Source organism: Cygnus atratus, chromosome 23 (assembly GCF_013377495.2).
Source record: "Cygnus atratus isolate AKBS03 ecotype Queensland, Australia chromosome 23, CAtr_DNAZoo_HiC_assembly, whole genome shotgun sequence".
NCBI lineage: Eukaryota > Metazoa > Chordata > Aves > Anseriformes > Anatidae > Cygnus > Cygnus atratus.
Genome location: NC_066384.1, coordinates 620,701 through 646,669, shown reverse-complemented (window position 1 = coordinate 646,669; position 25,969 = coordinate 620,701). Strand labels below are relative to the sequence as shown.

At 60.8% G+C, this 25,969-nt stretch overlaps 4 protein-coding genes across 9 annotated transcripts; 3 read left to right on the top strand and 1 right to left on the bottom strand.

Moving 5' to 3' along the window:
* The first annotated feature begins 1,848 nt into the window (after positions 1–1,848).
* Positions 1,849–13,013, top strand: CAP1 (cyclase associated actin cytoskeleton regulatory protein 1). The gene is made up of 13 exons (XM_050715154.1): positions 1,849–1,944; positions 5,210–5,321; positions 5,518–5,618; positions 6,258–6,335; positions 7,832–7,975; positions 8,085–8,170; positions 8,720–8,825; positions 8,933–9,110; positions 9,804–9,991; positions 10,199–10,322; positions 10,425–10,507; positions 11,058–11,201; positions 11,599–13,013. Exons 2-13 carry the CDS (start codon positions 5,228–5,230, stop codon positions 11,680–11,682), a joined length of 1,410 nt encoding a protein of 469 aa, XP_050571111.1. The 5' UTR covers positions 1,849–1,944; positions 5,210–5,227; the 3' UTR covers positions 11,683–13,013.
* A 118-nt stretch (positions 13,014–13,131) lies between these two features.
* Positions 13,132–18,069, bottom strand: PPT1 (palmitoyl-protein thioesterase 1). 3 transcript variants are annotated; one of them, XM_035561974.2, is made up of 9 exons: positions 17,940–18,069; positions 17,724–17,833; positions 16,722–16,849; positions 16,360–16,430; positions 15,441–15,543; positions 15,274–15,364; positions 14,682–14,780; positions 14,390–14,461; positions 13,132–13,925 (listed from the first exon to the last, which is right to left on the bottom strand). In XM_035561974.2, the coding sequence occupies exons 1-9, from the start codon at positions 18,043–18,045 to the stop codon at positions 13,803–13,805; spliced, it is 903 nt and encodes a 300-aa protein (XP_035417867.1). In that variant the 5' UTR covers positions 18,046–18,069; the 3' UTR covers positions 13,132–13,802. The 3 variants fall into 3 exon arrangements, with proteins under 3 accessions (XP_035417867.1, XP_035417865.1, XP_050571112.1); XM_035561972.2 differs by lacking the exon at positions 13,132–13,925 and adding an exon at positions 14,117–14,321; XM_050715155.1 differs by lacking the exons at positions 13,132–13,925; positions 14,390–14,461 and adding an exon at positions 14,504–14,599.
* A 224-nt stretch (positions 18,070–18,293) lies between these two features.
* On the top strand, positions 18,294–22,132 carry LOC118255650 (sodium-dependent phosphate transport protein 3-like). 4 transcript variants are annotated; one of them, XM_050715151.1, is made up of 11 exons: positions 18,294–18,410; positions 18,539–18,696; positions 18,930–19,163; positions 19,241–19,328; positions 19,465–19,551; positions 19,911–20,029; positions 20,217–20,378; positions 20,484–20,709; positions 20,792–20,939; positions 21,284–21,374; positions 21,888–22,131. In XM_050715151.1, the coding sequence occupies exons 1-11, from the start codon at positions 18,332–18,334 to the stop codon at positions 22,017–22,019; spliced, it is 1,524 nt and encodes a 507-aa protein (XP_050571108.1). In that variant the 5' UTR covers positions 18,294–18,331; the 3' UTR covers positions 22,020–22,131. The 4 variants fall into 4 exon arrangements, with proteins under 4 accessions (XP_050571108.1, XP_050571109.1, XP_035417891.1 ...); XM_050715152.1 differs by having other exon boundaries at positions 20,544–20,709; positions 21,888–22,130; XM_035561998.2 differs by having other exon boundaries at positions 20,577–20,709; positions 21,888–22,128.
* A 290-nt stretch (positions 22,133–22,422) lies between these two features.
* RPL11 (ribosomal protein L11) lies at positions 22,423–25,835 on the top strand. Its single transcript, XM_035561964.2, has 6 exons — positions 22,423–22,531; positions 22,830–22,980; positions 23,294–23,400; positions 23,798–23,929; positions 24,691–24,801; positions 25,760–25,835. The coding sequence occupies exons 1-6, from the start codon at positions 22,526–22,528 to the stop codon at positions 25,787–25,789; spliced, it is 537 nt and encodes a 178-aa protein (XP_035417857.1). The 5' UTR covers positions 22,423–22,525; the 3' UTR covers positions 25,790–25,835.
* Positions 25,836–25,969: the final 134 nt, after the last annotated feature.

Sequence of the window (25,969 nt, the reverse complement as noted above, 5' to 3'; positions counted from 1 at the left end):
GGGCAGGGAAGGGCGCAGCAGGGCTGGGCGAGGGCGGCTCTGCCCTGTCCCCACGGCACGGCGCTGGGTGCTGGGGCTGTTGCCTTTAAGTGTTTGTCACCAACAGGGAACGAGTGGGGTCAGCGCCCAAGTCCCTCTGCAGGGCCCTGGGGATCGTGGCTCCTGTTTCCTTCCACTTCTAGGTACTGGAATGGAGCTGGGGTTGTAAAAGACAGCAAGGGCGACAGAGCTGGGAGTGCTGAAATGGGTCCCGCTGCCACCGAGGCCTGGGCCAGGGGAAGGAGCTGGATGGGACGGGTCCCCCAGAACTGGGGAGGCAACGTCGGCCGTGCCCTGGGCGCTCCCAGCTCCCCGGGCTTGGAGCTCGTAGCCAGTGCCAGGGCCCCAGCAGCAGGCGGGCAGGAGCCCCGGGAGCGCCCCAGCTGCGGGAGGGGGGCGGCAGCGCCCCGGCCCCGCACAGAGCTCCAGGGCCTCGCGAGTGCCCTGGCCCCAGTCGGGTGTGCGAGGAGCTGAGCTGCTCCTTGGCACGGCACGGCTGCTGCCCGGGGGTGCTCGGTGCCACCATCCCCCGGGGTTTGAAAAATCGCCGCTGCTTTTCTTTTTCAAAGTGTTTTGACAGAAAGCAGGGACATGCCATTCTTTGCCTCCCATTTTCTGGCTCTGTGGGATTCATAAGGAGGTTCTGTTCAGGATTTTTTTTTTTTTAATATTTTTGCAGCCAGCTGAAGGGACTAAAAAGCATACTGAGCTTGAACCTGGGCCCAGACATTCCTAGCTGAGCACACCTCCTCTTCTATTTGGGGCTTTTAAGAAAATAGATGGGGAGGAAAAAGTCACCACGGGAGTTGATAGCGCTGAGCCCTGGGCAGAGCTCCAGCCCCGAGGCAAAGCCCACGTCTTGCAGCCGTGATCACCGAGGGCTTTCGCTCCAGGCACGAAGCAACCCTCGGGCACGGGCAGCGCGCCCGGGCAGCGCCAGGCGGGGAGATGCTGCCCGCACCTTCGGCCGGCCCCCGGGAGCGGCGCTGAGGCTGCACCCAGGCTCCTCGTGGTGCCGAGGGACACGCGCTCCCTGGGGCGGCCGTGGCTGTGCCCGGTGCCGGCCGGGTGAGCCGTGCCCCGGGGCTGGTGTAGGGTGGCCCTGGGAAATCAGAGGAGGAGGCCGGAGGTGGCTGGGGGGCAGCAGCTCCGTGCAGGGGGTGCAGAATTGGACGGAACCGGGGGTGGGCACGGGCCGGAGCCGCTCCCCGCCGCACCGGGGGGGACCGAGGGGGTCTGGCAGGGGTTGTCCACGCGCCCCGCGCCTCCCCCGGGGCCTCCGGGCCGGCCGCGAGCGCCCCCCCGAGCCCCGGGTGGGCAGCGCTGGGACCCCCCGGGGGGTTCCGGGGGCTGGGCGCGGGGCACCGGGCTCGGGAGGGGGCGGCCGACGGGCGGGCGGGCGCGGTCCGGGCTGCGGGCACGGAACCGGGCACACGGCGGCCGCGGCGGGGCCTCGGCGGGGCTACGGAGCCGCAGGCGGAGAGGGGACGGGGCGCGGGCGGTGCCAGTGCGGCCTCCCGGGGTCGCCGTGCCCGTGGCCCCCGGCCGCTCGCACCGGGCGCGGGGCGGGCCTCGGGCAGTGCCCGCCGGGGCCGGGGCACGGCTCGGGGCCGGCCGTGAGCGGGGGAGGCGGCCGCCAGCGCCCCCCGCGGGCCGGGCCGGGCCCTGCCGCCGCCACCGCCCCGAGGCCCCGCCCCCAAACCGAGTCCCCGCCCCGGCCCCGCCCGGCCCCGCCCCTCGCCCCCACCCGCCAATCACAAGGCGCGGACCGTCGAGGCCCCGCCCCTCCGCTCGCGCCGCGCCGGGCCGTGCGCACTTCCGGCGCGCGGGGCGGGGGCCGGAAGCGGCGGGCGCGGGGGGTGCTGGGCGGCGGCGGCGGCGGAGCGGCAGCGGCGGCGGCGAGAGGTGAGCGGGGGGGGCGGGGCGGAGCGGAGGGGGCCCGGCCGCGGGGCCCGGCCTGGGGCGGCCGCGCGCAGGGCCCCGGGCAGCGCCCGGCAGCCCCCGGCGGCGGGCGCGGAGCAGGGCGGGTCCCCGGGCCGGGGCCGGGGCCGCGTCCGGGGGGCGGCGGGGCCCGGGGGGCTCCGGGCTGCGGCCGCCGGGGCTCGGCGCGGCCCCTCCTGGTCCTGGGGCCGGGGTCGGCGGCGGGGCCCCGCCTCGCCTCCGGCAGCGCCCTCCGCGGGGAGCCGGGCGGCGGCAGGGGGGCGCCCCTCGGGGCCGGACGGGGTCGGCGCGGGCGGCAGCGGCAGCCCCGGGGCCCGGCTCGGCTGCGGGGCTGCACCGGGCGGGTTTAACGGGCCCCTTCCCGGGGGCTCGCCGCTGCTCTGCTCTGGGGCCGGCCTCCTGCGAGCCCCTACCAGGAGCCCCCCCTGCCCGGGGCCGCCCGTGCCTCTACCGGCAGCACCCCGTGCCCCCCGCCCCGCGCAGAGCGGCCGGCCGGGAGCCCGGGGCCGCACGGCGAGCCCGCAGCCGCTGCCGGGCCCGGGGGAGGCGCGGGGCAGCGGGCAGGGCGCTCCCTGTGCGGGGCCGTCCTGCCGCGAGCCCGCCGCTGCCGCTGCGCTGGGAACGGGCGCGCGGCGGGACCTGAACGAGAGCCGGCTTTGAATCTGCCTCGCGTCCCGAGGGGACGGCTCCGTGCGAGCGGCGCGCTGCTGCCGGGGGGCCGCGGCCCCGCTGCACGGCCCGGAGGGCTTCCTGCAGCCCCCTCCTCTCCTCCCCGCCGGCATCGCGGAGCTCGGAGGCCTCGGAGGCGGCCGTGTGCGCGGCTTCCTCTTCGGGGGGACGCAGAGGAGATCCTGCCGCGCGCACGCTACCGAGGCCCGTGAGGTCGGGCTCCTGCCGACGGCTTGCTCCGCGCTGAGGCGTTGGGTGGGCAAAGCGCTGCCCGGGTACTGCCCGAGCAGACTTTGCGATTTCTTTTTTTTTTGCTCAGCGTTAGTCTCTGGGTCGCAGACTCCGGCTGGCGGCGTTAGCGAGGCTCTCGCCTGGACGCCCCCAGAACACTTTTTTTATTTCGTCCGGGCCGGGCTCGTAGATAGAAAGAGCTGCGTGAGCAGAGCAGAGAGGGCAGGAAGGGTGAGTCAGGATTTGGTGGGGGGGGGCTGGGTTTAGCTGCCTGCTGCAGGGCCCGACGTTGCCTGCACGTAGCCCCGGCTCTGTTGCCGATTTACCAAATGGCTCACCTGTCACGTCGTCCTGGGGCTGCCCGTTAAATTGAAACGAATTCCCCGGGCAGCGGCAGGCTTACCCGGCCGTGGGCTCACGGCTTCCGCCAGGGAAACCCCCCCGGAGGCCCGGGAAGGACGCGGGGGGGGGGGCGGGGGGGAGGGGGGAGGGAAGGAGCCTGGGTCTGGAGGAACGCTTCCTCTTTTAAAGGCGTCGATCCCACAGGCAGGCCCGGGGCTGTTCTCCCAGCAGCCCGTCTCGCTGCTCTCCGGCGGGGCTTTCTGGTCGGTGACCCCCACCCGACGTGCAGCGTGAGACCAGCACCGGGGCCCATCAGATTAGAGCCTGGCGGGGATCGGCGGAGCACAACAGCAGCTTTGTGCGCCCCGCGGGCCCGCTCTGCTTCCCCGTGCCCCTGGGGAACGCCCGGTGTCCTGCTGCGCTCCCGGGGCACGCGAGAGCTTCCCCAGCGGGCGGCTTTTTGGGGACAAAACGCTTCCTTTAGCGAGCGGGGGGGGTGGGGGGGCAGAGCCCCGCTCTTGGCTGCGCTCCCGTGTGTGGACGTGAGCCCCGTTCTGGATGCGTCCCCGGCTGCAGCAGAGCGCTGACGATCTTGTGGTCAGGATTTCGGCACTGTGCGGAGTTAAAAAAAAAAAAAAAAAGAAAAAAAAAGCGTTCGTTGCTGCTGATTACGCGGGCGACCGCCCACAGGTTCAGCCCCTCTGAACTCGCAGCATCTGGAAGCCGCCCAGCCCAGCCCAGCCCAGCCACCGCTGCCCGGCTCCGCGCGGAGCGTCCGGCGGCGCGCTGCTGCGCAGAGCAGGGCGGGAAACCGCCGCCTTCCCCCCGGAGCCTCGCCGCTGGCGTGGGCCGGCGGGGCTGAGAGCGGCTGCGTCTGTCCGGCGCCGCCAGCGCTGCTCGTGCCTGACGCCGGCCTGCCCCACGTCCCCGGGAAGCCGGGCGAAAACGCGGGCTGTGGGGCAGGGCTGAGGGGGCTTGGGAGCGGAAGCGGAGCAGCAGCGAGAGCCGCGGGCTCAGCTGCTGAGGGAGAGCTGCTCTCAGCTCGTGAGGGCAGGCGGGTAAACCCTGCCCGCCCTTTGGGGCGCGCTGGGAAGAGCCTTCTCTTCTCCTTCGGGCAGGGTTCTGAGCTTTGGCAGGCTGCTGCGGCGGGGAGGAGGCCGGGCTCAGGCCCTAATCGCGACGGGTGGCGATAAGATAGGATGCAGTTGGTGAACTGCTGTTCCCTCCCTGCGTTCCCGGGGCGTTAGTGTGTGCTCGGAGGGCGGCCCGCCACGCTCCTCGGCGCCGAGTCTGCAGCGGGACTAAATGGGAAGTTTCTGTTGCGCTCGAGGCTCGTCCAGATGAGAAGCTTCAAGTGACTCGTGCCGAAGCAGCTTTCCGGGGCGGTTCAGATCCCAAAGCCGGTGGCGGGGAGTCCGAGCGGGGCGCGTCGCTGCAGGGCAGCCCGTCGCGGTGCGTGCCAGGTGCCTCGCAGCGGTGCCGGGGCCGCAAACGCCCCGTGGAGGCGTTCGGGGCTCCGGGAGGTCCCCGCGGGCGCCTTTGCAGGATGAAACCGCTCCGGCCCTGCAGAGCCCCGGGCTCCTCCCAGCGGAGCACTCGCGTTTGATTTGCCGCGTGGTCATAAACGGGACTTTGGCCAGTAAGCAGCTGCGGCGAGGCTGGGTGCAGACCTTTGTTTTACTGAGCAGTGTCAACGCGAGGCTGGGAGATGTGAGCTCCGACATCCTTATAAGGGTAACGAGCCGTGCGGCGGGACAGAGAGGATGTGGCCTTTAAAGAGCGCCTGTGGCAATGTAAAACAGCCGAGTGCGTGGCTGTTCGTGTCCAAAGAGCCCTGCCAGCGCCAGGGTACGTCACCGGGGCTCAGGGCCGGGGAGAGTCTCTTCTGGAGCTGGGAGGGCTGGTACCAGACAGCCGGCAAACACTCCAACGCTCGGCACGCGGTTTTCCTGCTGCCGGAAGACGCGAATGCGTTGTGTGTGCGCAGGTCGTGGACGGAGCGGACATGGAGAGGCTGGTGGAGCGGCTGGAGAAGGCTGTGGAGCGCCTGGAGACCGTGTGCCAAGGCCCCGGCATGTGCGGAGATGGCTCCTCCAAGGGTAAGGCGCCGCGGGGCTGCTGCAGGGGCTGCCCGTGCGCAGGGGAAGTGCAGCGGGGCTGCGGCTGCTGGCTGAGAGAAGGACTTCCTGCGGGTGCAGCGCTTCCCCTGCCTGTGCTCGCTGCGCGGCGGGGTGCCCGCTGCCCCCCTCGGGGGGGCATGGCGGTGGTGCCCACACTCCGCGTCCTTCCCTGCAGGAGTGGCTCAGTACGTGCAGGCGTTCGATGCCCTTCTGGCCGGCCCGGTGGCTGAGTACGTGAAGATCAGCAAAGAAGTTGGCGGGGATGTGCAGAAGCACGTAAGGAATCGCTTTCTTCTCCCTCCGTCCCGAACAGCTGCTTGTCCCCCAGGGCTGTTCAGGGCCGGGTTTGCTGTCAGTGTTTGCGTTCCTTTAGCGCCGTGTTGTCGGATGTTAATGCGGAAGGATTCGGATGTTAATAACCCGCAAGGATTTGGGACAGATGCCCAGATAACCTCCAGCAGAGTGCCACCCGTGCACGCTGTGAATCGCCCCCGAGATCTCTGGGAGCTGGGCACCCAGCTCTCTCCTTACAGACTTTGCCGTGTGCTTGTGGGCGGCCTGTGCGCTGCCCAGCCCCAGCTGCTGCATTCCCGTTAGCGCTCCCTGAGGAGAGGTGTCTCCAAGATGTGCTGCTGTCAGACTGGAACGCAGATCAGACGTGCCTTCGCTACCAGAAATCCGGAGGCCAGAAGGGCGATCTGGCCTAGCAACGTGATCTGTGTGTGTGGAGATAACTGTGGCAGCTCTTTGCACCCCTAGGTAGCCAACGTTATCTGCCCAGCGGGCTTCCCAGGGTTTGGGATTGGCACAACTGCGTCCTTGTGGTCGAGGAGCGAGGGGCAGCAGGAGCTCGAATGACTGTTGGTGTTAGGCTGGGTACGAGGGAAGCTCTGTCACGTTTCTCTTTGTTCTCAGGCTGAGATGGTTCACGCAGGCTTGATGAGCGAGAGGTCTGTGCTGGTGATGGCATCGCAGCATCAGCAGCCAGCAGAGGTAAGTCTGGGAAATCGCCTCGTCAGGGAACTTGGGCGCCCCTACCTGAGAGCGGGGTTTTGCAGTTTGAGGGTAATCTGGGACAGTCCGGTTGCTCCCAGAGAGGAACCAGAGGAGGATCGGAGATGCTTGGATCCATGCCGGCACTTGCTGAAGGTGTGAACCGCTGCGGGTGCTCGCCCAGGGCTGGGCAGGATTCCAGAGGCTGGTTCTCGGAGCTGCAGAACTGGCATTTCCCAGCCATTAAAGCACGAGCGCTCTGTCTGTCAGAGCAGCTTGTGAACATCATCTCGCAGCTTCTGTCCCTCTCACGTTCCTCCTGGCGCCAGCGCTGCGCAATCACTGCTCCCTAAGATGCAAAGCAGACAAGAGCCTGTGTAGTGTGCTTCCCTTCTGTGGCACTCACAGACCTTCGGGCATGAAGCTCCTGAGGCAGAACAGACGCTTGTCTCTCTTGAATGGTGTCTGAACAATAGCCAGACTCCTAGGACTGATTTGTCCTCAGCAAGGAATTTAACACCGCCCTAGGCTGCCACCTCAGCAGGATGTGTGACCGAGACTCTGATTCTGGGTGCGTTGGCTTTTCCCTGCTGGGAACTGTTTCTCCATGAGCAGCAGGATCCCACCTTGCTTTTCTCTGCAGTTATTGTCTGGCTCGCTCATGGCTTCTTGGTTACTTGATAGTGGTGCTAGGCTGGAGCTTCTTAAAGTGTAGCCTGGCCAGTGGTCCTTGGGGCCTCTGTGTTTTCATCTGAACAGCACGACGGATAGCAAAAAGGAAGTCAAAGCTTGAAAAGCAAGTTTTGCCCAAATTTGTCCCTCACTGCTGCCACCGCAAGGACACTTCCTGATCTTAAAGGAAAGAAAAGTCGCCTAAAAGGCGTCTCTGGAAATGTGTAGTTGTTTGCCCTTGGAAGACTTCTGAGCACTTGCATTCGTCATTCTGAGTGAACAGCACATAAACAATTCTTATCGTTCGAATATTAAAGGCTTGGATCGACTTGAGAAGTAATTTGGATCCTGAAGTCCAGCTTGGTAGGTTTGTTGAGAACCTCCTGTGGCTCCGACTGTAATGCAGGCTGCGGGTCTCAAACTGCCTGCGTAGCACCCCCCTGCCCTAAGGGTTTATGAAGGAGAGGAGAAATTTGACAAACTGTCTTAGACCAAAAGAATACAGGGAAGGCAAATGCTATTTCTGTCCTTGTTACTAACGAGCTTTGTCAGTGTTTCTTGGATCGCACATGAGTCACGGTTCTTGGCGTACTCCCATAGTACCGACCCAGTTGGGAGCTATGACTTCAGCCCTGGAGGAGCTGGGCCGTGGGACCACGCTCGGCTCCTGGGGAGGGCCAGGCCTGGGCAGGAGCTGTAGCAGCAACTTGGGCCGGTTGGAGTCTTCCTCTGAATGACCATCATCCCGGCAGGGCCGCCCATGAACGTGCAGCTGCTCCAAAGCAGCACTGATGTTCTTAATTGTCGTCCCTCTTGTCGTGCAGAATGTGTTCTCGGCACTTCTGAAGCCGATTTCGGAGCAAATCCAAGTGGTGCAGAATTTCAGGGAGAAGAACCGTGGTAGCAAACTGTTCAATCACTTATCGGCAGTCAGCGAGAGCATCCCAGCCCTGGGCTGGGTGGCCATGGTAAGGACTGCTCTGGGAGCTGGTTTCCTTGGGCTCGTGGGAAGAGCCTGGCTCCCTGGTGAGGCAGCCCCCTCAGCTGCTTCGTGCCAACGCGTTCTTTCTTCTTTAGGCTCCGAAGCCTGGTCCTTACGTAAAAGAAATGACTGATGCTGCCATGTTTTATACCAACCGGATCCTTAAGGAGTACAAGGACGTGTAAGTTCACCTTTTCTCTTACAGACATCACTGAACACAGCTAACGGGGTGCACGGGGTTCACTGCAGTATCTTACCGCAGCTGCCTTGGTCTTGAATTCATTCCTCTTGCTTTAAAGGCAGGGTGTATTTATAAAGCCTCAGTCAGCTGTTCTCTCCTGATCCTTAGGGTCAAGATTCCTTGCGTTCATGTTGCAGCTGGAATCTGCAGTAGCAGGCGGATTGCTGTTCTTGCCTCAGCATCGTCTGGTGGCTGAACTGCTCCCCGGGGCGGTGAGCTTTGTCTCAGGAACGGGTCTCGTTAGGATTACCAGACCCCTCGAATAAAATACGCTACAGAACAGAGCAGGCCTCTGGCCTCCTGCCTGCAGGTGCAAGACTAATCCTGAAGCTAGAACTTGGTGCTCAGGTGTGAGACGGCTGTGCTAGTCCAGCTGAGTCCTGCCTGCAGTCCTCCCGAGAGAGGGAGGGATGTAAAGATCTTTCTATAATCCGTGGGTTTTGGTGGTAAATGCACCTGCTGCCTCCTCATGATCTCCTTGTATCCTAGAGATAAAAAGCAAGTGGACTGGGTGAAAGCTTACCTGAGTATCTGGACAGAGCTGCAGGCCTATATCAAGGAGTATCACACCACGGGGCTGACCTGGAGCAAAACAGTAAGTGCTGGCTGCATCTGCAGGGGCTTCTCGGGCGGGTATTGCGTGATTATTGCAGCAGACGTGGAGCTTGTGCAATGGCCTTTCCTCTTGCTGGCCTCTTACAGGGTCCTGTAGCAACAGAAGGGGCTAAAGCGCCATCCGCTCCCCCCGCAGGGGCTGCGCCGCCCCCCCCAGGCCCTCCTCCCCCTCCTGCTCCTGCCCCCACGGGCTCCAGCACCGACGACTCTGCCTCCCGCTCGGCGCTCTTCGCCCAGATCAACCGGGGGGAAGGCATCACGTCTGGTGAGTGGCGCGGCGGGCAGGGCAGGGCAGGGCAGCCACGAGGAGAATGCCGCTGTGCTGCGGGTCCGACCAGGCTGGCATTTCGGATCCTTGTTTTGCTGCTGTCCCTGAACATCCCTGCTTCTGGGAAGTAGGCTCACAAACAAAAGGACAGCTGGTCTGGGCGGGAGGCTGGGAGCCAGGAGCGGCCCTGAGGCAATTCGCAAGGACAAAGGGAGCCCGGCTGAGTTGGTGTTCTCAGCCTCATCTGTCCAGGGGAGCAAGAGATTAATTGCTCTTTGGGATGGAGGGCGGGGGGGCTCTTCGGTTGCATACCTGTCCTGTCTCAAGTACCAAAGGTGCAGTTTCACACCTACTCATATCTGCACAAACATCCCCTTTGTGTGCTGCCTGGCTGGCGGATCAGGACAAATGTGGCACAAAGGTGAGCTGCTTGGCTCAAGGCTTCTTCCAGCTGCGGAGTGGAACAGCAGGAGGGGGCCTTCTGGTTCCACAGAACGTCCTCATGAACGCTGCTTCAGTGTTTCTGGCTCCCTCTTTCACTTGTCACTTGTGGCTGGGCTCAGTTTAGGCCCAAAGTCAAGAATTTATCTGCGTTCTGAGGAACGTCATCATGCTGATTACTGATGTCTGGTGTTTGGGAAACTGCGCTACCAGTGGAGAGCTGGAGCTCAGGCTTGATTTCTTTTGCAGGCTTAAGACATGTTTCAGATGACATGAAGACCCACAAGAATCCAGCACTGAAGAACCAAGGAGGTCCTATAAGAAGTGGACCCAAACCTTTCACTGCTCCCAAACCAGCCTGTAGTGCTAATCCTTCCCAAAAAACCTCTCCAAAGCAACCTGCAATACTAGAATTAGAGGGCAAAAAGTGGAGAGTGGTGAGTGCCTGGCATCAGTATGTGTGGGTTGGAGGGATGGGAGCTTACAGCAGGGAAGGGGTCTCCTGAAGACCTTTCTTGTAAGATCCGTTAGCCCGGTGCTGCATGCAATTAATTCCCTTTTAAAGGGGCTCCACTACCCTGCTGTGCTTATGGATGAATTGGTCTCTGTTCTAAAAATAAAGCGCATTTTCCTCTCCTTTTCAGGAAAACCAGGAGAATGCCGCTAACCTGGTAATCAGCGATACAGAACTGAAGCAAGTAGCTTACGTCTTCAAGTGCACAAATAGTACACTCCAAATCAAAGGCAAGATCAACTCCATCACCCTTGGTAAGTAGAGCAACCCTGAAAACTGCTTCTCCGTGCTGGTCTGTTTGCAGAGGGCTGAATCTCCACAACCTTTTTGTGAGCTGCTCTGTCTTGCCTTTGCAGATAACTGTAAGAAGCTAGGTCTGGTGTTTGATGACGTGGTGGGCATCGTAGAGATCATAAACAGCAGGGACGTTAAAGTTCAGGTGAGCGTCTGCGTCCTGCTCTCTGCCTGGGGTGTGATGCTGCACTGCACAACAGGGCTCCGGTAGCATCTGCTGCTCTCAGAAGCTGAATTTCCAGAACGGGAATATGCACCTGTGGAGAAGGCTCATGAAATGCCTTCTGTCCTTCTGCTCTGCAGCTGAGCCTGCCCAGCCCTCGGGAAAAGGGCTGAAATTTGTCTCAATGGGCTGCTTCAGGGATCTAAATAAAAGATCGGTCTCTGTGAGGCAGGCAGCAGGATCTGGCCGCCAAAGTAGGAGGCGAGCAGGAGAATGAATGTATTCTGATTCCAGTTTTGGTATCTGATTTGGGATGGGCAGCTTGCCCAGCCTTTCCTTTGGTTTTGTTCTTAAAAGACCAAATCAAGAAATAACCCTGGATTTTTGCCAGAAGTGCGAGTACTTGAGTGCAGTGTGACTGTGGTGGGGAACTGGAGTCAGACCTCTTGCCTTGAAAACCAGTGCAAAAAGAAAAATGTGGCTGCCCACTTCCCGCTGATGCTCCTCTAACTGCTGCTTTGTTTGCTGCTAGGTAATGGGTAAGGTGCCAACAATCTCCATCAACAAAACAGACGGCTGCCACGTGTACCTGAGCAAGAACTCCCTAGACTGCGAAATCGTCAGTGCCAAGTCATCGGAGATGAATGTCCTTATTCCCACGGAGGGCGGTGACTTTGTAAGTGTTATTTTTGCGCTCGGTGTGGAGGTCTGCAAGAGGAGGGGGAAGGCGTGATTCTGATTTTGAGACCCGCGGGGAATATCACAGTCGCAGTGAGGTCTGGAGGTACAATTCTAGACTCGTCATTTTAATCCCAGACTCGGGGGTTGTGAATGATGGTTGGAGGCTAAAATCGGCAAATCAAGTTGTTTGTCTGTACACTGAGACGCTTGCTGTTTGGTGAGAGTTTCCTCTTCCTCAAGATCGCTGGGGGGCAGAACAGGAAGCGTTTGTTGGTGCCGGAGGGGACGTACCGTAGGCTTAAGAAAACAAGTGCCTAAAGCAGTGATACTAGCTACTCGTTTCAGTCACAAACGGAGATGTACGACCACAGATTTCTGTTTTTACCCTCCAGACTGAATTCCCTGTCCCAGAACAGTTCAAGACGGTGTGGAACGGTCAGAAGCTGGTTACCACTGTGACGGAAATTGCTGGCTAAGCAGAACAGCTCCAAGGCTCACGCCCTCCCCTGGCCCTGCTGTGGGACAAATCTGCTTTCAGATGATTCTCTTAGATTTCTTGTACCTTTCTGCTCTCAAACTGCTTCTCTTCTACCCGAGAGACACAGCTACCTGCCGTCACTGAAATACCTCTGGCTGGGATGTGGTATAGGTGGCGGGTCAGTGATTGTCCACATCTATTAGCAGGAAGGTGTATTTTTCCCCCTCCCTTTGTCTGATCTAACTGCACCAATTGATCGTGTCAGATTTTGGGTGAACTTCACAGCCAGTACTGGCGGTTGGCTTTCAGAGTGTTGTTCGGGTTTTGTTTTAATTTTTGTATTGCCTTTAAGCAAACTGTTCACGTGAGAGAGGAGTGTTGTCCCCTTTTTAACAAATACTGTTGTCTGTTGGGGTCCAGAAGCACACAGTTGCCATTGCAAGTGTCTGAAGTTCCTGGAAGCTGCTTATTCCAGCCCTACGTGCTAATCAGTGGCATTACAGGACATGGGAATGGCTTTGTTGGACCAAAGGCTGAGGACTTGGGCCATAGCATTCTACCTTGATTCCCCTTTCATCATTCCTACTAGCTCAGTGCGTTTCTGCCTGTGCCATGACAGGAGGCTTTTTATTAACCAGTGCCACAGGAAGACTGCGGTGGAGTCGCTGCAGTTCCCCCCCCGGCAGTCCGGCTGGTAGCTTGGAGCTGAGCTCTAACCTCTTCCCATGAGCCCTCCACCCTCTCAAGGGAATCTTTACCCCAGGGCTTCCTGCTCGGAGCAGCTGAACTCAGGTTCAGTGCTCCAGGACGGTTCTGACCCTGTCCCCTCCTGCAGGGGAAGGGTCTCCTTCATTCCAGGTCAGTAGTGCAGTATTATCGATACCCAAGTTGGATCAAGTTGGTTCATCACTCTCTTCCTCATCTGCAATCGGTCACCATTGCGTGAATCTCCTCAACCTCCCCTTCCCCCTTGCTTGGCTCTTTACATTGGTGGAAGCTTGCAGCCTCTGTTCCAGGGCCCTGGAGCAGAGTGATGGATCTACACCTCAGTACTGTATTGACCCGTAAAGGGAGCTGCACGTGCTTTGACCTTCATTTTTCCAATGCCTCGGGTGGCATAAGCATATCGTAAATGCATTTCCTCGGTAAAGTGTCAATGTTCTTTTTCTCTAGGACAAAACTTACAGAAAAATATGCAATTTTTTTATGTTAAGACTGTCCTGTGACTTGTACTCGTCTTCTCCTGAGGCTTGTGAAAAATAAAAACCTTTCTTATGTACTTAAGATTATACAGAAGATAGAATAAAGTTAATGCCAACTTGCTCATTACAGTGTCTCCTGTTTGCTCTTCTTGGAGGCACGAGGACTCCGGTGGGACAGGCTGTCCCGTGCTGCCTGGCCCTGCCTAGGCTGCTCTGAAGACGACCTGCCCCGGGGGGAGGCCAGCCTTTCCTCAGCTCTCTTTGAATCAACCTAGCCAAATTGCACCTCTGTTGTGTTAGGTGGTTAGCTGTGAAGTTCTTTATTGATTTCAGTTGTACAAAAGTGCATAAAACAAGCCGTTAGTTGAAAATGGTTCAAGCTGTTAATACCCACTTAATTTAAAACGCCCTTTTCCCCAGAACCTCCTAAATGTGGTCTCTTTCCCCAGCCTGACAGCAAGACTAATCTCACGCTCCCCTGCGTACGGCCACGTTAAGTCTATTTGCTTATCCCCTTAGGAGACGCCGCGTTCCTGCGCTAGTGATTTTGGTTAATACTGCCAGTGCTCCTGGAGAGGAACAGGCAACGGGGGCTGAGCGTGACTTAAACCTCTCAAGCAGCTCAGTTATTTCACCGTCACCAACTGCCCAGCACAACCACCGCTCTGAGCCCAGCAGGGGGACGGAGTGCTTCCGCGGCAGTGCAGGGCTCAGCCCACCCCTGTCGGAGCGTGCTTACAGCCGTCTCTTGTCGCAGTGCAGCAGGTGCTACCTCTGCACCCTGTAGAAGCGCTGAGATTGATTTCCCCACCCACCCACCCACCCCCCCCTTCCCCAGCTTCCCTGCAGGCTTGTACACGAAGTACTCTTGACAGTAGCAGCTGCGTTTAACTACAGGGAGCGCCCCCAGGGTGCTTCACTGGAGGAAGGGGAGGATGGTGGTGCAGAACCACTCCTCTGAGAACTGCAGGTGATCCCCGTCCACCCCCAGGAACACCAGCTTTCCCGCTTTGTCCATCTCCTGCAGCCCGAGGCGGTCCTGAAAAGAGAAGCGTGCTGAGAGCGTCCTGAGGGCTGCTGCAGCCCGGCGACGGCTGGGGAGCCCACCAGAGAGCAGTGCTGCTGGTCACAGACCGCGGCTGCGGCACAAGGGGCTGGCGGGCTAGAGCAGCTTCCACCTCTGAGCTTAACCACAGTTTCTCCTCATAGAGAGGAAAAAGTCACTTCTGATTTACAACAAGGCTTGAAAAAGAAGCAAAGTTCATTAAACACCTGTGGAAAGGGATCGTGAGCCAGGTGTGAAACCACCACCGTAACGTCCCACTGCCAGGGACCGGCCTGGAGGGAAACAGCTCCTGGCAAGGGGAGGCCGTGCCCCAGGATCGGCGGAGATGTGAGTGGAGCAGGACGGGGGGTTTGAGAGCTCCTGAAGGCCCTGGGGACACCGTGCTTGTGGAATCGAGTGGGAACTGCAGAACGCCCTCAGCCCCCAGCAGAACGCACCTCTGTGTACAGCGGCGTCTCCCTCAGTGGAACCGTCTCCTTGGCTTGGCCGCTTTTGTAAAACCCAAACCACTGCCAGAGGAAACACAAGGGAACAGTTACCGAAGGGCTCCCGGAAGGCAAAGGGACTTACTGACCGCTTCCAGAGACGTGCTGCTGCGGGCGGCACAACTGCACGCCTCTGCGCTCAGCCTGCTCCTCAGAAGAGCTCTGCCACCGAAGGACAAACCACAACTGAGCAAGCAAGACCCAAAACACCGCCTGAAAGCAGCACCTGCCCTGCCTGCCTCACCTCAGAGATCGGAGGGTCAACCATCGTGTCGTTGAGGAATTTCACCATCACAAACTTTTTCAAAGCCATCAGGTTTTTCTTGTACGTCTCATTGATGCCCTGGGTGAAAGCAACACAGAAAGACCCCAGTCACGGAACGGCCACCGGGAGGGACGGCGGCTGGGAAACTGCCCGCTCCAACTCGCGCTGCGCCAACGAAGGAAGCCCCGGCCTGCACCAGCCTCGGAGGCAGGAAGGTGCTTTCCTGTGCTCTGCCTTCACTGTGCTCGTGGCACTCAGCCTCCTCTCCGGGCTGTACAAAGGGGCCAGTCCTCTGCTGCCTTCCAGGGGAGGGCGAGGAGTCGCCACGGAAAGGTGACGGGTGGGCCGAGCACTTGGTGCGTCCTTCCACGGGGCACAGGGACACAGGAGCTGCTCTGGCGTGGCCAAGTCTCCATCACAAATCTACCAGGGCAAACACTTCGTACGCTCCTGGGGTGCAGGGCAAAAAATGCTCCCTCTGAACTCCAGCAAAGGTACTGCCATGGAGGACGCAAAGGAGCTCACTGCTGCTGCTGTCCTGCTGGGACTTATGCATCGGCCAGCCCCATACCCTCTCCTGGTTTATGTCGGCCAAGAAGACGCTGTTCTTCCTGTAGTCCTCCTCCCTCAGAGGATCGTGCCAATACTCTGCTTGCACCAAACTGGAGAAGAGAAACCAGAGATCAGACCAGAAACCCGCGGCTTCTCACGCCTCTGCAGCCTGATGAGTGTACTCACTGCTCTTGAACAGCTTGCGTGTAGGCGCCCAGGTCCAGGGTCTTTCGGATCCAGTCGCAGATATGGGAGCTCTCCCCAGGGCAGCGCGGAAAGCCGTACACGCCTGGGGGACGGAGCCATCATGTAACAACCCGGTGAGCCAAGCTGCAATCCCTTAATCCCTCCGGCCGGTAAAGAACCAGCCTCTTACGGAGGGGTGGCAGGAATTACCCGGGGATCAGGAGGCCGTTAGGCCCCCAATCTCATTAGACAGCCCCCCTGCCCCGGGCACTAACCAACACAAAGGTAGCGGACGATCTTCTTGAGCTGAGGTTATTGCTCTGGAGGATGGGGGCATGCAGGCGAGCAGAATGTTCTCCAGCTCGCCTCACGCACTCCCTGGAGGTCTCAGGGTGGTTCCCTGCAATTCCCCCCCCCCCCCGCTACAAAGGAATAGACCCAAGCCACGGAACTTCCCAGGGGAGACCATCTGAAATCTATTGCCAGCTGCCCTGAACTGTACGCTTCCTAAATTACGCTTCATACCGCCTCCTCGGCCTACTGCAAAGAGCACCTCTCTTTCCTTGGGGCTTCAGCCTTTCATGTGCCAATTTGAAAATACCCCGTGACCCAGAAGGTTTAGCGTCACAAAGGCTTCGCTGTGTACTCAGACGTTTCTTCTCCAGAAACAACTCATCCCAAGTGCTTCCAAAGTACGTAAGAATTCCGCTGAGAAGTCTTCTACTTACACGCGTCCCTTCTCAGTGCCAGTCAAGCCAGAAGGGAACGACTGAGCCAAAGCAGGCCACCGTGTTTAGAGAACAAAGGGACAGCTTGATTCCGGAGAAGCTTGCCGTTTTTCAGGAGGAGGTCAAGAACCTCATTCCTCCTGCCGACAAGAGCCCCCCGCCCTCCACCAGACGGGGTAAGAGGACGCTACCTTGGTGCTGCCCCCCAACGGAGATCAGATTGAACATGGGAGGAGAAGGACACCTCTGGGCTACCGCCCTCCTGTGGAGAAAGGCGAAGGAGCTGAGTTAGCGCCGCGAGCACCCCGGCCGCCAACGCTGCCCAGCTTGCTGCTGCGCGGGCTCAGGCACCCGGGTGAAGTTTGCCTAGAGAATCGCGCCTTGCTGGGAGAGGAGACTGGAGTCTCCTCCTGGAGTCTCGCCTCATTTGGAGCGCTCCTACCTTTAGGAAGGGATTTGTCTGTTTACCTCTGCTTAGTAGTTCAGGAGAATTTAAAATCAAAATCAACCCCCCCCAAAAACCCCTGGAAGCGGAACAGAGATGTCAACTTACAGGAACTGCCCTCCTTGGGAGAAGCCGATTGCGTTGTAGCCTCCTTTCAGGTGCGGGTCCTTGGCGAGCTGGCTGCACACCTCTCTCACTTGGTCGTTCGCGTTCATGAAGAAGCTGTTCTCCACGTCCTGACAGCCAGATTAGGAAGCACAGCTGGTACCTTTACCATGGCTTACGTTATTTTCATTTCTGCAAACTGAGCACTAAAAGCTCCACTTGTGAAAGAGACCTTAACCCTCACAAAATGATGGAAACGAAATTCAGGCTCTGAGGCTTCCCATCAGCGCAGCTTTCTTCCTGCTCTGCCTGCCAAACTGCCTGATAGAGAACAGTGCCGCTTCCCCAGACTCCTTCCCAATTTCAGTTCCTTCTGATTTTGTACGTGTTTTATACACGTGTGTACAAATCGACCTCCACCTGCCCTTTCCACGTCCCAGAAAATAACGTACGTTGCTCATTATTCTGACAACTTGAAGAAATTTAGTAGGGCTACGCAGAACGGACAAGAACACAAAGGCGCAGAAGCAGCCTGTGTCTGCTGCACTGAAGCCGTACCGCGAGCGCGTCCTTCGGAATCAGAAGGGACGACGGGATGAGGCTTTAACCCGGGCGGCGGGGCGTCTCCCCGCGTCCTGTGCTGCCTGCGACGGTTCCACTCAGCGCCAAGCAGTGGCCGCGCACGTTAACCCAGGTCAGACCAGGGGGTTGTTTCTCCCCGTCTCCTTCCTACAGGCGCTATCTCGATGCTGTTGGTTCCCGCCCGGCCGGCCGGTTACCTCGTGAGGCAACCAGTTACCGGGGGTAAGCAGCTACCAGCAATTACCGGGGGTAAGCAGCTACCAGCAATTACCGGGGGTAACCAGCTACCAGCAATTACCGGGGGTAAGCAGCTACCAGCAATTACCGGGGGTAACCAGCTACCAGCAATTACCGGGGGCGCCCTGCGGCACCCCGGGGCCGGGTTAACGCCTGCGCCCCCCCCCCCCCCGCGGCCGCCGCTACCTGCAGGGGCGAGGCGCCGAGGCGCAGGGCCAGCACGTAGGTGCCGGGCAGGCGGCGCTGCAGCACGCCGCGGATGTAGCCCATGCTGCGCGGGTTGCAGCAGCTGTCTCCTGCAAGGCAACGGCGCAGCGTCACGGCCCGGCCCGGCCCGGCCCGGCGGCCCCCCGCGAGTCGCCCCGGTGCCGTCCCGGTGCCGCCCCGCGCCCACCCACCCACCCATGCCGTGCCACAGCACCACGGGCGGGGCCGCGCGGCCCAGGCCCAGGCCCAGGCCCAGCAGCAGCAGCAGCAGCAGCGGCACCGCCGCGCCGAGCGTCGCCATCTTGAATGGTCACGTGACACGCGCGCCGCGCCGGTCAGGCGGCGGCGGGCGGGGGGCCGAGCGGGAGGGGGGGCGTGGCCCGCCGCGGTGGGCGGGGCTTTGAGGAGGGGGCGTGGTTGGCGTGGGCGGGCGGGGCCTGAGTGGATCGGGGGCGTGGTCTGCGCCGGTGGGCGGGGCCAGCGGCGGCAGCACGTGGCAGCGCCCCCCCCGCCCCGCCCCGCCCGGGGGCGCGGGGCCCGGAGCGCAGCGGGCGGGGAGCGCCGGGAGCAGCGGCGGCGCCGGGAGCATGGAGCGGGCGGCGGGCAGCGCAGAGGCCCCGCACGAGGCCGCCCCCCTGCTCCCCCGGCCACCGGCCCCCAGCTCCGGTACGGCCGGTGCCCCGGCAGCCCCCGGGGGGAAGGGGCCGGCGGGAGCCGCGGGGCCCGGGGGTGCCGCAGGGCTCGGGGCTGCCCCGGACCCCCCCGGACCCCCTCCTGAGGCCGCCTCCCCGCAGGGCCGTGCTCGGCGCGCTGCGCCCTGGCCCTGCTGGCGCACGGCGCCCTGCTCGTGGCGTACGCGCTGCGGGCCGCCCTCAGCATCGCCATCGTCGCCATCACCGGCAGCAGCCCCCCGAGCGGCGACCGCAGCGCTCCCGGCCCGCGGCCGCCTCAGGTGGGAGCGGGGGCGGACAGGGATCACCCGTAACCCAGCGCCGCGTCCCGGCCGTGCTTCCTGGGGCAGGCTCGGAAGCAGCCGAGGAAAGCCTCGAGGACGAGGGGGGTGAAGAGCGGAGGGCTCAGTTCGTTGTCCCTAGGGCCGCGTTTCCTGCTTGCTTCTCCCCTCCTGGCACAGTCTGGGCCGGGAAATGAGAGCCCTGTCCGACTCCTGCTCCCCGTCCCCGCCAGGCCCCCGCGTACAACTGGAGCGCTGAGACCCAAGGGATCATCCTCAGCTCCTTCTTCTACGGCTACGGCCTCACGCAGGCGCTGGGCGGGTACGGCGCGGGGCTCTTCGGGGGGAAGCTGGTCCTGGGCAGCGGGCTCCTGCTCTCCTCCGCCCTCACCCTCCTCGTGCCGCGAGCTGCCGAGCTCGGCGTGGGCGTCCTCGTGGGGCTGCAGGCGCTGCTGGGCTTGGCTCAGGTCAGTCGCGGCTCTGGTCGGCCCTGGCTGCTGCTCCCTGCATCCCTTCCCTCCACGCTCCCCGTTTTCCGTTGCAGGGGGTGATATTTCCAGCTCAGTACACACTCTGGGCAAAATGGGCCCCTCCGCTGGAACGCAGCAGGCTCATGAATATCGCTGATGCTGGTAAGGCGTGAGGATGTTCCCAACCGCCGATTCAGTGAGCACAGGCCCTTCCCTCACCCCCTTCTTTCCAAGTCGGTCCTTGGTGCTTGGGTACCAAAGTCCCTTTAAAACAACTTTTTCGGTGTCTGATCCCTAGGATGCACTTTTGGAACTTTCTCTGCTCTTCTCGTGGCTGGAATCATCTGCCAGAGCCTGGGCTGGCCTCTTGTCTTCTACATCTTTGGTGAGCAGTGACCCACCGTGTCCCTCTTCCAGCCCTGCAGCAGAGCATTTGCTGGCAGAGCTCCCAGGATTTCCCCCCCAGAGCCCTGCAGGACCAGCTCCTCCCTTTGACCTCCCACACAACGCTGGGCTCCCCTCTCACCTGCCAGGCCAGGATGATGAAGCCCTTTTTGCTGGGGTACTGTAAGGGAACGTGCTGACCCTGTCATGCCATTGAGCCAGCCCCTTCCACCACGAGCAGTGGGTTTGGGGGAGTTTGTCCCTTTCCATCCTTTGCACTCCGTTTCACTAACACCAGCCTCCCCCCACCGGCGCTCAGCTCTGCTGCATCGTACCCACTGAGAGCCCCACTCCCTGCAGGTGGCGTGGGCTGCGCCTGGTGCCTCTGCTGGTTCCTCCTCGTGTACGAGGACCCCGCGAGTCACCCGTGGATCAGCGCTGGGGAGCGGGAGTACATCGTGTCGTCGCTGGCTCACCAGGTACACGCAAACCCTTTGGGAACGCTGCGGACACTGGTAAGGGGACTGCTGTGGTTCTGCTGGGCTTCTTACACAGCAGCCAGAGCTGGTCCCGGCCTTAGCAGCAGGTGGAGAGGCCGAAGAGAGCCTGGGCAGCCCTCTAGGGGATGGGAGAAGGAGAAGCCCTGACTAATGGCTGTCCTTCCAGGGCAGCTCTCATGGCCGCTCCCTCCCGCTTGGGGCCATGGCCAAGTCGCTGCCCCTTTGGGCGATTGCCATTGCCTGCTTCTGCACAGACTGGTTGTTCTACATGCTGCTCACCTCCATGCCCACGTTCATGAGCAACGTCCTCCACTTCGACCTCAGAGAGGTGAGTGCTGCCCTGAGGCCGGTCTCTGCAGCAGCGATGGGTCTTGGTTGCTCTCTAGGCTGGGAATACAGAGTTTCCTCAGGGACGTTTCTTCCTGAGGACCAGTGGCTCTGGGACCAGTGGTGCTGCAGCCTCCGAGCCCCTGGCTGTGTTGCTTCGTGCCAGGGAAGTGAGAGTGCCTCGTTCCCTGCTCTGCAGAACGGGCTCCTTTCCTCCCTGCCCTACATTGGGAACGGGCTGGGGCACATCCTGGCCGGGCTGCTGGCTGATTTCCTCCTGGCCCGGCGAGTGCTCGGAACAGCAGCTGTCAGGAAGCTCTTCTCAGCGCTGGGTGAGAACAGGCTTTCATCTGCTGTGCAGCCTTCCCAACACGCCCGTGTGGCACATAATAAGACATGTTCCCTTCTCTCCAGGGATGCTGCTCCCCTCCGTCTTCCTGGTGGTTGTGCCTTACATCGGCAGCAGTTCCACGGCTGCTGTGGTACTTCTAACGCTGGTGTTGACGATAATCAGCATGACAGGGGCAGGCATCAACATTAACCACATCGATATAGCGCCCAGGTAAACGGGTCTGTCCTTTGTCCCCTCCCTGGCTTTGTGTTCTTTCTGTTCCCAGTCCCCCAAAGCTTCTGCAACTCCTCCTCGCTTCCCTCATCTCCTGCAGCTAGTCACTTTGTAAGCTAGGGAGTAAAATAAAGGCTTTAAATTCCCCCAGTCTTGCAAGGAAGATGCTAGTGTTGCTCAGAGTGACAGGCACTGTTCATGCAGATGAGTTTAAAGATGTTTCTTCTGGCTGAGGATCTCTGGCCTTGTTCCCTGCAGGGAAGGGGCTGGCAGCACCTGCTCCTCTCTTCAGACAATTTCTACTCTGCCCCGCTCAGGAAATCTTTGCTTCCTCCCTCCAGATACGCAGGCTTCTTGCTAGGAGTCACAAATACCTTTGGCATAATCGCGGGGATTATTGCACCTACTGCAGTCGGACTTCTCGTCAGCCAGGTAATTTGGGGCCACAAACCACAAGCATATTCCTGGAAGAAAGCACAGCTTTGCTCTCAGAAGCAGATTGCTTTCTTTGCACTGAATCAGAATTTAGTCCCAGCCAGCCCCCTCACAACACACGCATGCCATGTAGCACCCTGCAAACCAGAGCCCCCATTCTGGGGACGCGGGGATGAGTCAGGAAGGTGGAAGAGCCCCACATGGCCCCATCTGGGGGTGCTTAGAGATGGAGAGGGGTGAGGGTGAGGGAGAGGGGCGAGGGAAGAGCTCTGCGCCAAGCAGGAGCGCTTCCTAAATTCAGCCCGGCACACCGTTTCCAAAGCTGCCAAGGCAGGAAATGTATCTCCAGTGAGTGGGTCTGGCGAATGCCTCGAGCAGCTGTTGGTATCGGTGGCAAGGAGGGGATGGAGCTGAGCTTGGTGCCGGTGGTCTGGGTGGCAGCAGTCGGGTGATCGCTACGGGAAGGGAACGGGGGGATGATGGCATCGTGGCCTGTTTGGACTCCCCCAGGATCTCCAGGCGGGCTGGAGGAACGCCTTCTTCGTGGCCGCAGCCCTCAACGTTTTTGGCCTCATCTTCTACGTGGCCTTTGGCAGCGGGACCGTCCAGGGCTGGGCTCGAGAGGAGCCCGCTGCGCCATGAGAGCTGCCCACGGCGGGGCTGCGGGGGAGCAGAGCTGGTGTGGGGCGGACGAGAGGGATCGGGGGGCGGCGGGGGAACGGGACGGGGTTGTCAGTGCTTTGTCACGGCCCCTGCACGGCCACACAACAAGTTCTCTCCACAACGAGACCGGCTGCTTGTGTGTGGGTGCCCTGTTGGGGGGCGGCGGGGGCAGTGCCCGGTGCCCGGTCCTGACGAGCTGGCAGCCCCGCGGGGCAGGGGGCTGCTGGGGGGGGGGGGGGGGGGGGGGCACAAAGCGCCCTCAGAACCCTGCGGGACCCCGCTGGGACCCTGCGGGACCCTCGGGCCCCCCCCGGGGGGGGGGGCGCGTCCCCGCGCCGCCGCCTCACGAAATGGCCGCGGGGGCGCGCGGTTGCCAGGCAACGTGCCCGGGGGGCGGGGCAGGGCCGGCCTCCGGCCGCCAGGGGGCGCTGCCGCCCCATAAGGCCCCGCGGCGGGGCGGGGCCCGCCTCTTCCCCGCCTCCGCCATGGCGGTGAGTAGCGGCCGCCGCGGGCCAGGCCGGGCCGGCAGCTTTCATCCGCCGCCATCCGCCCTCGGCGGGGCCCGTCCGCGCCGCCGCCCGCGCGGGAGGGAGCGGAGGGGGCCGGGGGGAGGGAGCGGGGAGGGAAGGGCCGGCGGGGCGCCCTGCGGGGCCGGCCGCCGTGGCTAGGCCGCGGCGCCGGGGGCGGCGTCGGTGTCGGTGAGCGGCCGGCCGAGCCGTGCCGGGGCGCGGGGCGAGCCTCGGGCCGTCCGCCGGTGCCCGGCCTCAGCCCCGCGCCGTTTCTCCGCAGCAAGACCAGGGTGAGAAGGAGAACCCCATGCGCGAGCTGCGCATCCGCAAGCTGTGCCTCAACATCTGCGTCGGGGAGAGCGGCGACCGCCTCACCCGCGCCGCCAAGGTGCTGGAGCAGCTCACGGGGCAGACCCCCGTCTTCTCCAAGGGTGAGCGCTGCGGGGCCCGGGGGTGCCGCCCTGGCGGGGAGGTGATGCTGCGGCCCCCCAGGGCAGAGCCGGCGAGGGCAGCGCTGCCCCTCGGCGCTCCGAGGCCTGCTGGGGCGAGTCGGGGGCCTGTGGAGCTGGTGGCTGCTTCTGTCAGGCCAGGTGTGGCTGCAGCCCTGCTCTCGTCACAGAGAATGTGCCGTCGTCGCGGTTCTTCTTACTTCTAAGCAATTTCCCAGGTCTCTGTAAGCAAGCCCTGAGTCCCCAGGTGGACGTTCTCTGAGTAGCCTCTAAGTGTCGTTATTGCTGCCCGCAGCACGATACACCGTGAGATCCTTTGGCATCAGGAGAAACGAGAAGATTGCCGTTCATTGCACGGTTCGCGGGGCCAAAGCAGAGGAGATTTTGGAGAAGGGGTTAAAGGTGAGACTTGGTCCGGGTCTTTGACTTGTGAAAGAACAAAACTTAAACTGTTATCAGCTGAAAAGAGGCTTTGAAATGCTGTAGCTGATCTAGTTATGGGTCAGTCATGGATTTAAGGGTTGGGGTGGCATCTCTGATACCCAGGCTGCTGCCTTTGCACTGTTTCTCTACTTGGCTGTTGTCCCTTCCTTATTTAAGAGCTAGTTGGCGCAGTTGCTGTTATTTTTGGAGATTCTGTTATTTGCTGCTGTGCTTCCTGAGCAGGCTGTGGGATAAAAATTTGGGGGCTCAAGGCTTAACAGCATGTAGGCAAGTTGTGGGTCTGGTAGCAGTTAGAACGTGCAGGACTTGTGTCTGCAGTCGATAACGAAACGCTGACTGATAACTCGTGTTTCAGGTGCGAGAATATGAGTTGAGAAAAAACAACTTCTCAGACACTGGGAATTTTGGCTTTGGAATACAGGAGCACATCGATTTGGGGATCAAATATGATCCCAGTATTGGTATCTACGGCTTGGACTTCTACGTGGTGCGTATTCCCCCACTTCGTTGTATTCACTGGGTTTGTGTGAAAGCTGTCGAAGGAACCTAGGCTGAAAGCTGGCTCTTGTTAACGCTGCTGGAAGATGGAAAGATGTCAACAAAATCCATGCCTAAAGGGGCTCACGGGGCTGCCGTAAGCCCCCTGATACGTGGTGTCTCAGAAAGTGTCTTCAGAGAGAAATACTTTTGCTGTCACTGGTATTCCTGTGATAACACGGAGGAAAAACTGCTAGGAAGTTAGGAGGGAAAAAGCAGCAGTGTGGGGGACTGCGGGAACGGAGGCTGAAGGACGGGCTGCGTTCCTGCGCTGCTGGCGAGCTCCGGCTCCCCAGTTCACGAGGTGGTGGCGGGCACGTTTAGCTCTCCTGCTCTGCCCCGCAGCACTGCAGAACAGAGGGGAGCTGTTGTGCGCGCGTTAGCACTGCTTCCAGTGTGCCTTTTGGCGAGAGCTGAGGCCTCTGGGTAGGGAGCACCGCATCTGCCACGCTCACGTTGGTTTCTCTGAGGCTGGGTGTGCAGAGTTGTCCAGCCCAGGAGCTGTCCCATCGGTTCAGCTGCCTGCTCCGAGTTAGGTAGATTTCAGCTCACATCGAGGCTGGTGAAGATAATTCTTGAAGTCCTGAACGTGACTCAGAGGGCATGATGTCGCTGGTTTGGAAGTTCTGGACTTCCTTCCTAGAAATGTGCTTGTTTTAACGAAGTGAGTAAATGCCGGAATGAAACAGTGCTGCTGGTCTCTCCTGGCAGGTGCTGGGCAGGCCTGGTTTCAGCATCGCTGACAAGAAGCGCAGAACCGGCAACATCGGGGCCAAGCACAGAATCGGGAAGGAAGAAGCCATGCGCTGGTTTCAGCAGAAGGTAAGGCCCAGCCTCGTGGCTGTCGTCCCAGGAGATCCCGAGCAAGTGTCAGCAAAATGCGTCGCTGGTTTGACCTTCCCTGTGGGAGGAGTGGAACAAGTCGCTGGGCAGGGGGAGACGTTGATCGCTGCTTAATGCACCGGTGTGGATTTCCCCGGCGCAGTAGGAGCTCCATTCGGGCACGAGCGCTGTTGGTGCCCCTTCTCGGTGTGGTAACTGGGGCAGCTGCTCACGCGGGCTGGCGGTAAGGGTCGGCTCTGGTGTACAGCTGCCCTGCGGTTACCGGCGGTGTGACTGTGCCCGCCTCAGCGGTGACGAGGCAGGGTTCGGCGTGCTTACGCAGCACACTCCGAGCTCAGCCGCCAGGCTTGGTGGATGGAGCAATCCAAACAAAACCCGTGCGTGGGTTTGGCTGCCCGTAGCTCTCCCTGATGCAGGCAGGATCATGAGTGGGAGATGCCAAAAGGTTGAGATTCGTGGAAATGGGCCTCTGGTGGTTTTTTTTTTTTTTTTTTTAAGAGGTGGAAAGGGTGAGCAGCCTGTCTGGTTGCTCTTTATCAGCCACTCTGCTCCGACCTACACTGGTCCTGCCCTGCAGAGGGGGAACCCCAGCCTGCTCCTGCTGAGCGGCTTTTTTTTTCCCCTCCTCACGCTTGGTTCTGCGAGCTGCCAGAGTTGGCCTTCAGGGGCCAGCTAGGAGCTGTAGAAGGGATGAGTTAATTCTGGTCAGATCCGCCTCTGAAGGGTGGGGCTTCTTGTTTGGCTGGCCCGGTGAGTGCAGTTCAGTGCTGTTGTGAACAAAGACCCCCTGGGAGATTGACAATGTGGCAGTAAGCTCAGCGGGGAGAACTGGTGTTGAATGTCGTGGCTGGCTTGGGATGAGGGTGGTGACGCAGTTTTTTCCCCGGGGTGCCGTACCTCTACCTGGCTCACTTGGCTCTTTCTCCTTTTCTCACAGTACGATGGCATCATCCTTCCTGGCAAATGAACAGCTCCTGTTACCAAAAAGCAAATAAAGTTTTATAACTCCCAAACTTCTGTTGTGCGCTTTGTGGGGCTCTTCCTGACCTGGGAAGCTGCTGGGACTTGCACTGAAAAGGCAGCAGGAAGACAGGGACTGCGATGCCGTGTGCTTGAAGGGAGTTCCCAAGGAGTGATCGTCGGGCTT

Coding starts and splice junctions, on each gene's coding strand:
- CAP1 (XM_050715154.1), top strand. CDS start 5,228: ATGGAGAGGCTGGTGGAGCGGCTGGAGAAGGCTGTGGAGCGCCTGGAG. Junction 6,336..7,831: donor AGCATCAGCAGCCAGCAGAG/GTAAGTCTGGGA, acceptor CTTGTCGTGCAG/AATGTGTTCTCGGCACTTCT. Junction 10,508..11,057: donor GCAGGGACGTTAAAGTTCAG/GTGAGCGTCTGC, acceptor GTTTGCTGCTAG/GTAATGGGTAAGGTGCCAAC.
- PPT1 (XM_035561972.2), bottom strand. CDS start 18,045: ATGGCGACGCTCGGCGCGGCGGTGCCGCTGCTGCTGCTGCTGCTGCTG. Junction 17,834..17,939: donor GGTGCTGTGGCACGGCATGG/GTGGGTGGGTGG, acceptor GTTGCCTTGCAG/GAGACAGCTGCTGCAACCCG. Junction 14,781..15,273: donor CCGACATAAACCAGGAGAGG/GTATGGGGCTGG, acceptor GCTTTCACCCAG/GGCATCAATGAGACGTACAA.
- LOC118255650 (XM_050715151.1), top strand. CDS start 18,332: ATGGAGCGGGCGGCGGGCAGCGCAGAGGCCCCGCACGAGGCCGCCCCC. Junction 20,030..20,216: donor TGTCGTCGCTGGCTCACCAG/GTACACGCAAAC, acceptor CTGTCCTTCCAG/GGCAGCTCTCATGGCCGCTC. Junction 20,379..20,483: donor TCCACTTCGACCTCAGAGAG/GTGAGTGCTGCC, acceptor CCTGAGGACCAG/TGGCTCTGGGACCAGTGGTG.
- RPL11 (XM_035561964.2), top strand. Junction 22,981..23,293: donor GACCCCCGTCTTCTCCAAGG/GTGAGCGCTGCG, acceptor TGCTGCCCGCAG/CACGATACACCGTGAGATCC. Junction 23,930..24,690: donor ACGGCTTGGACTTCTACGTG/GTGCGTATTCCC, acceptor CTCTCCTGGCAG/GTGCTGGGCAGGCCTGGTTT.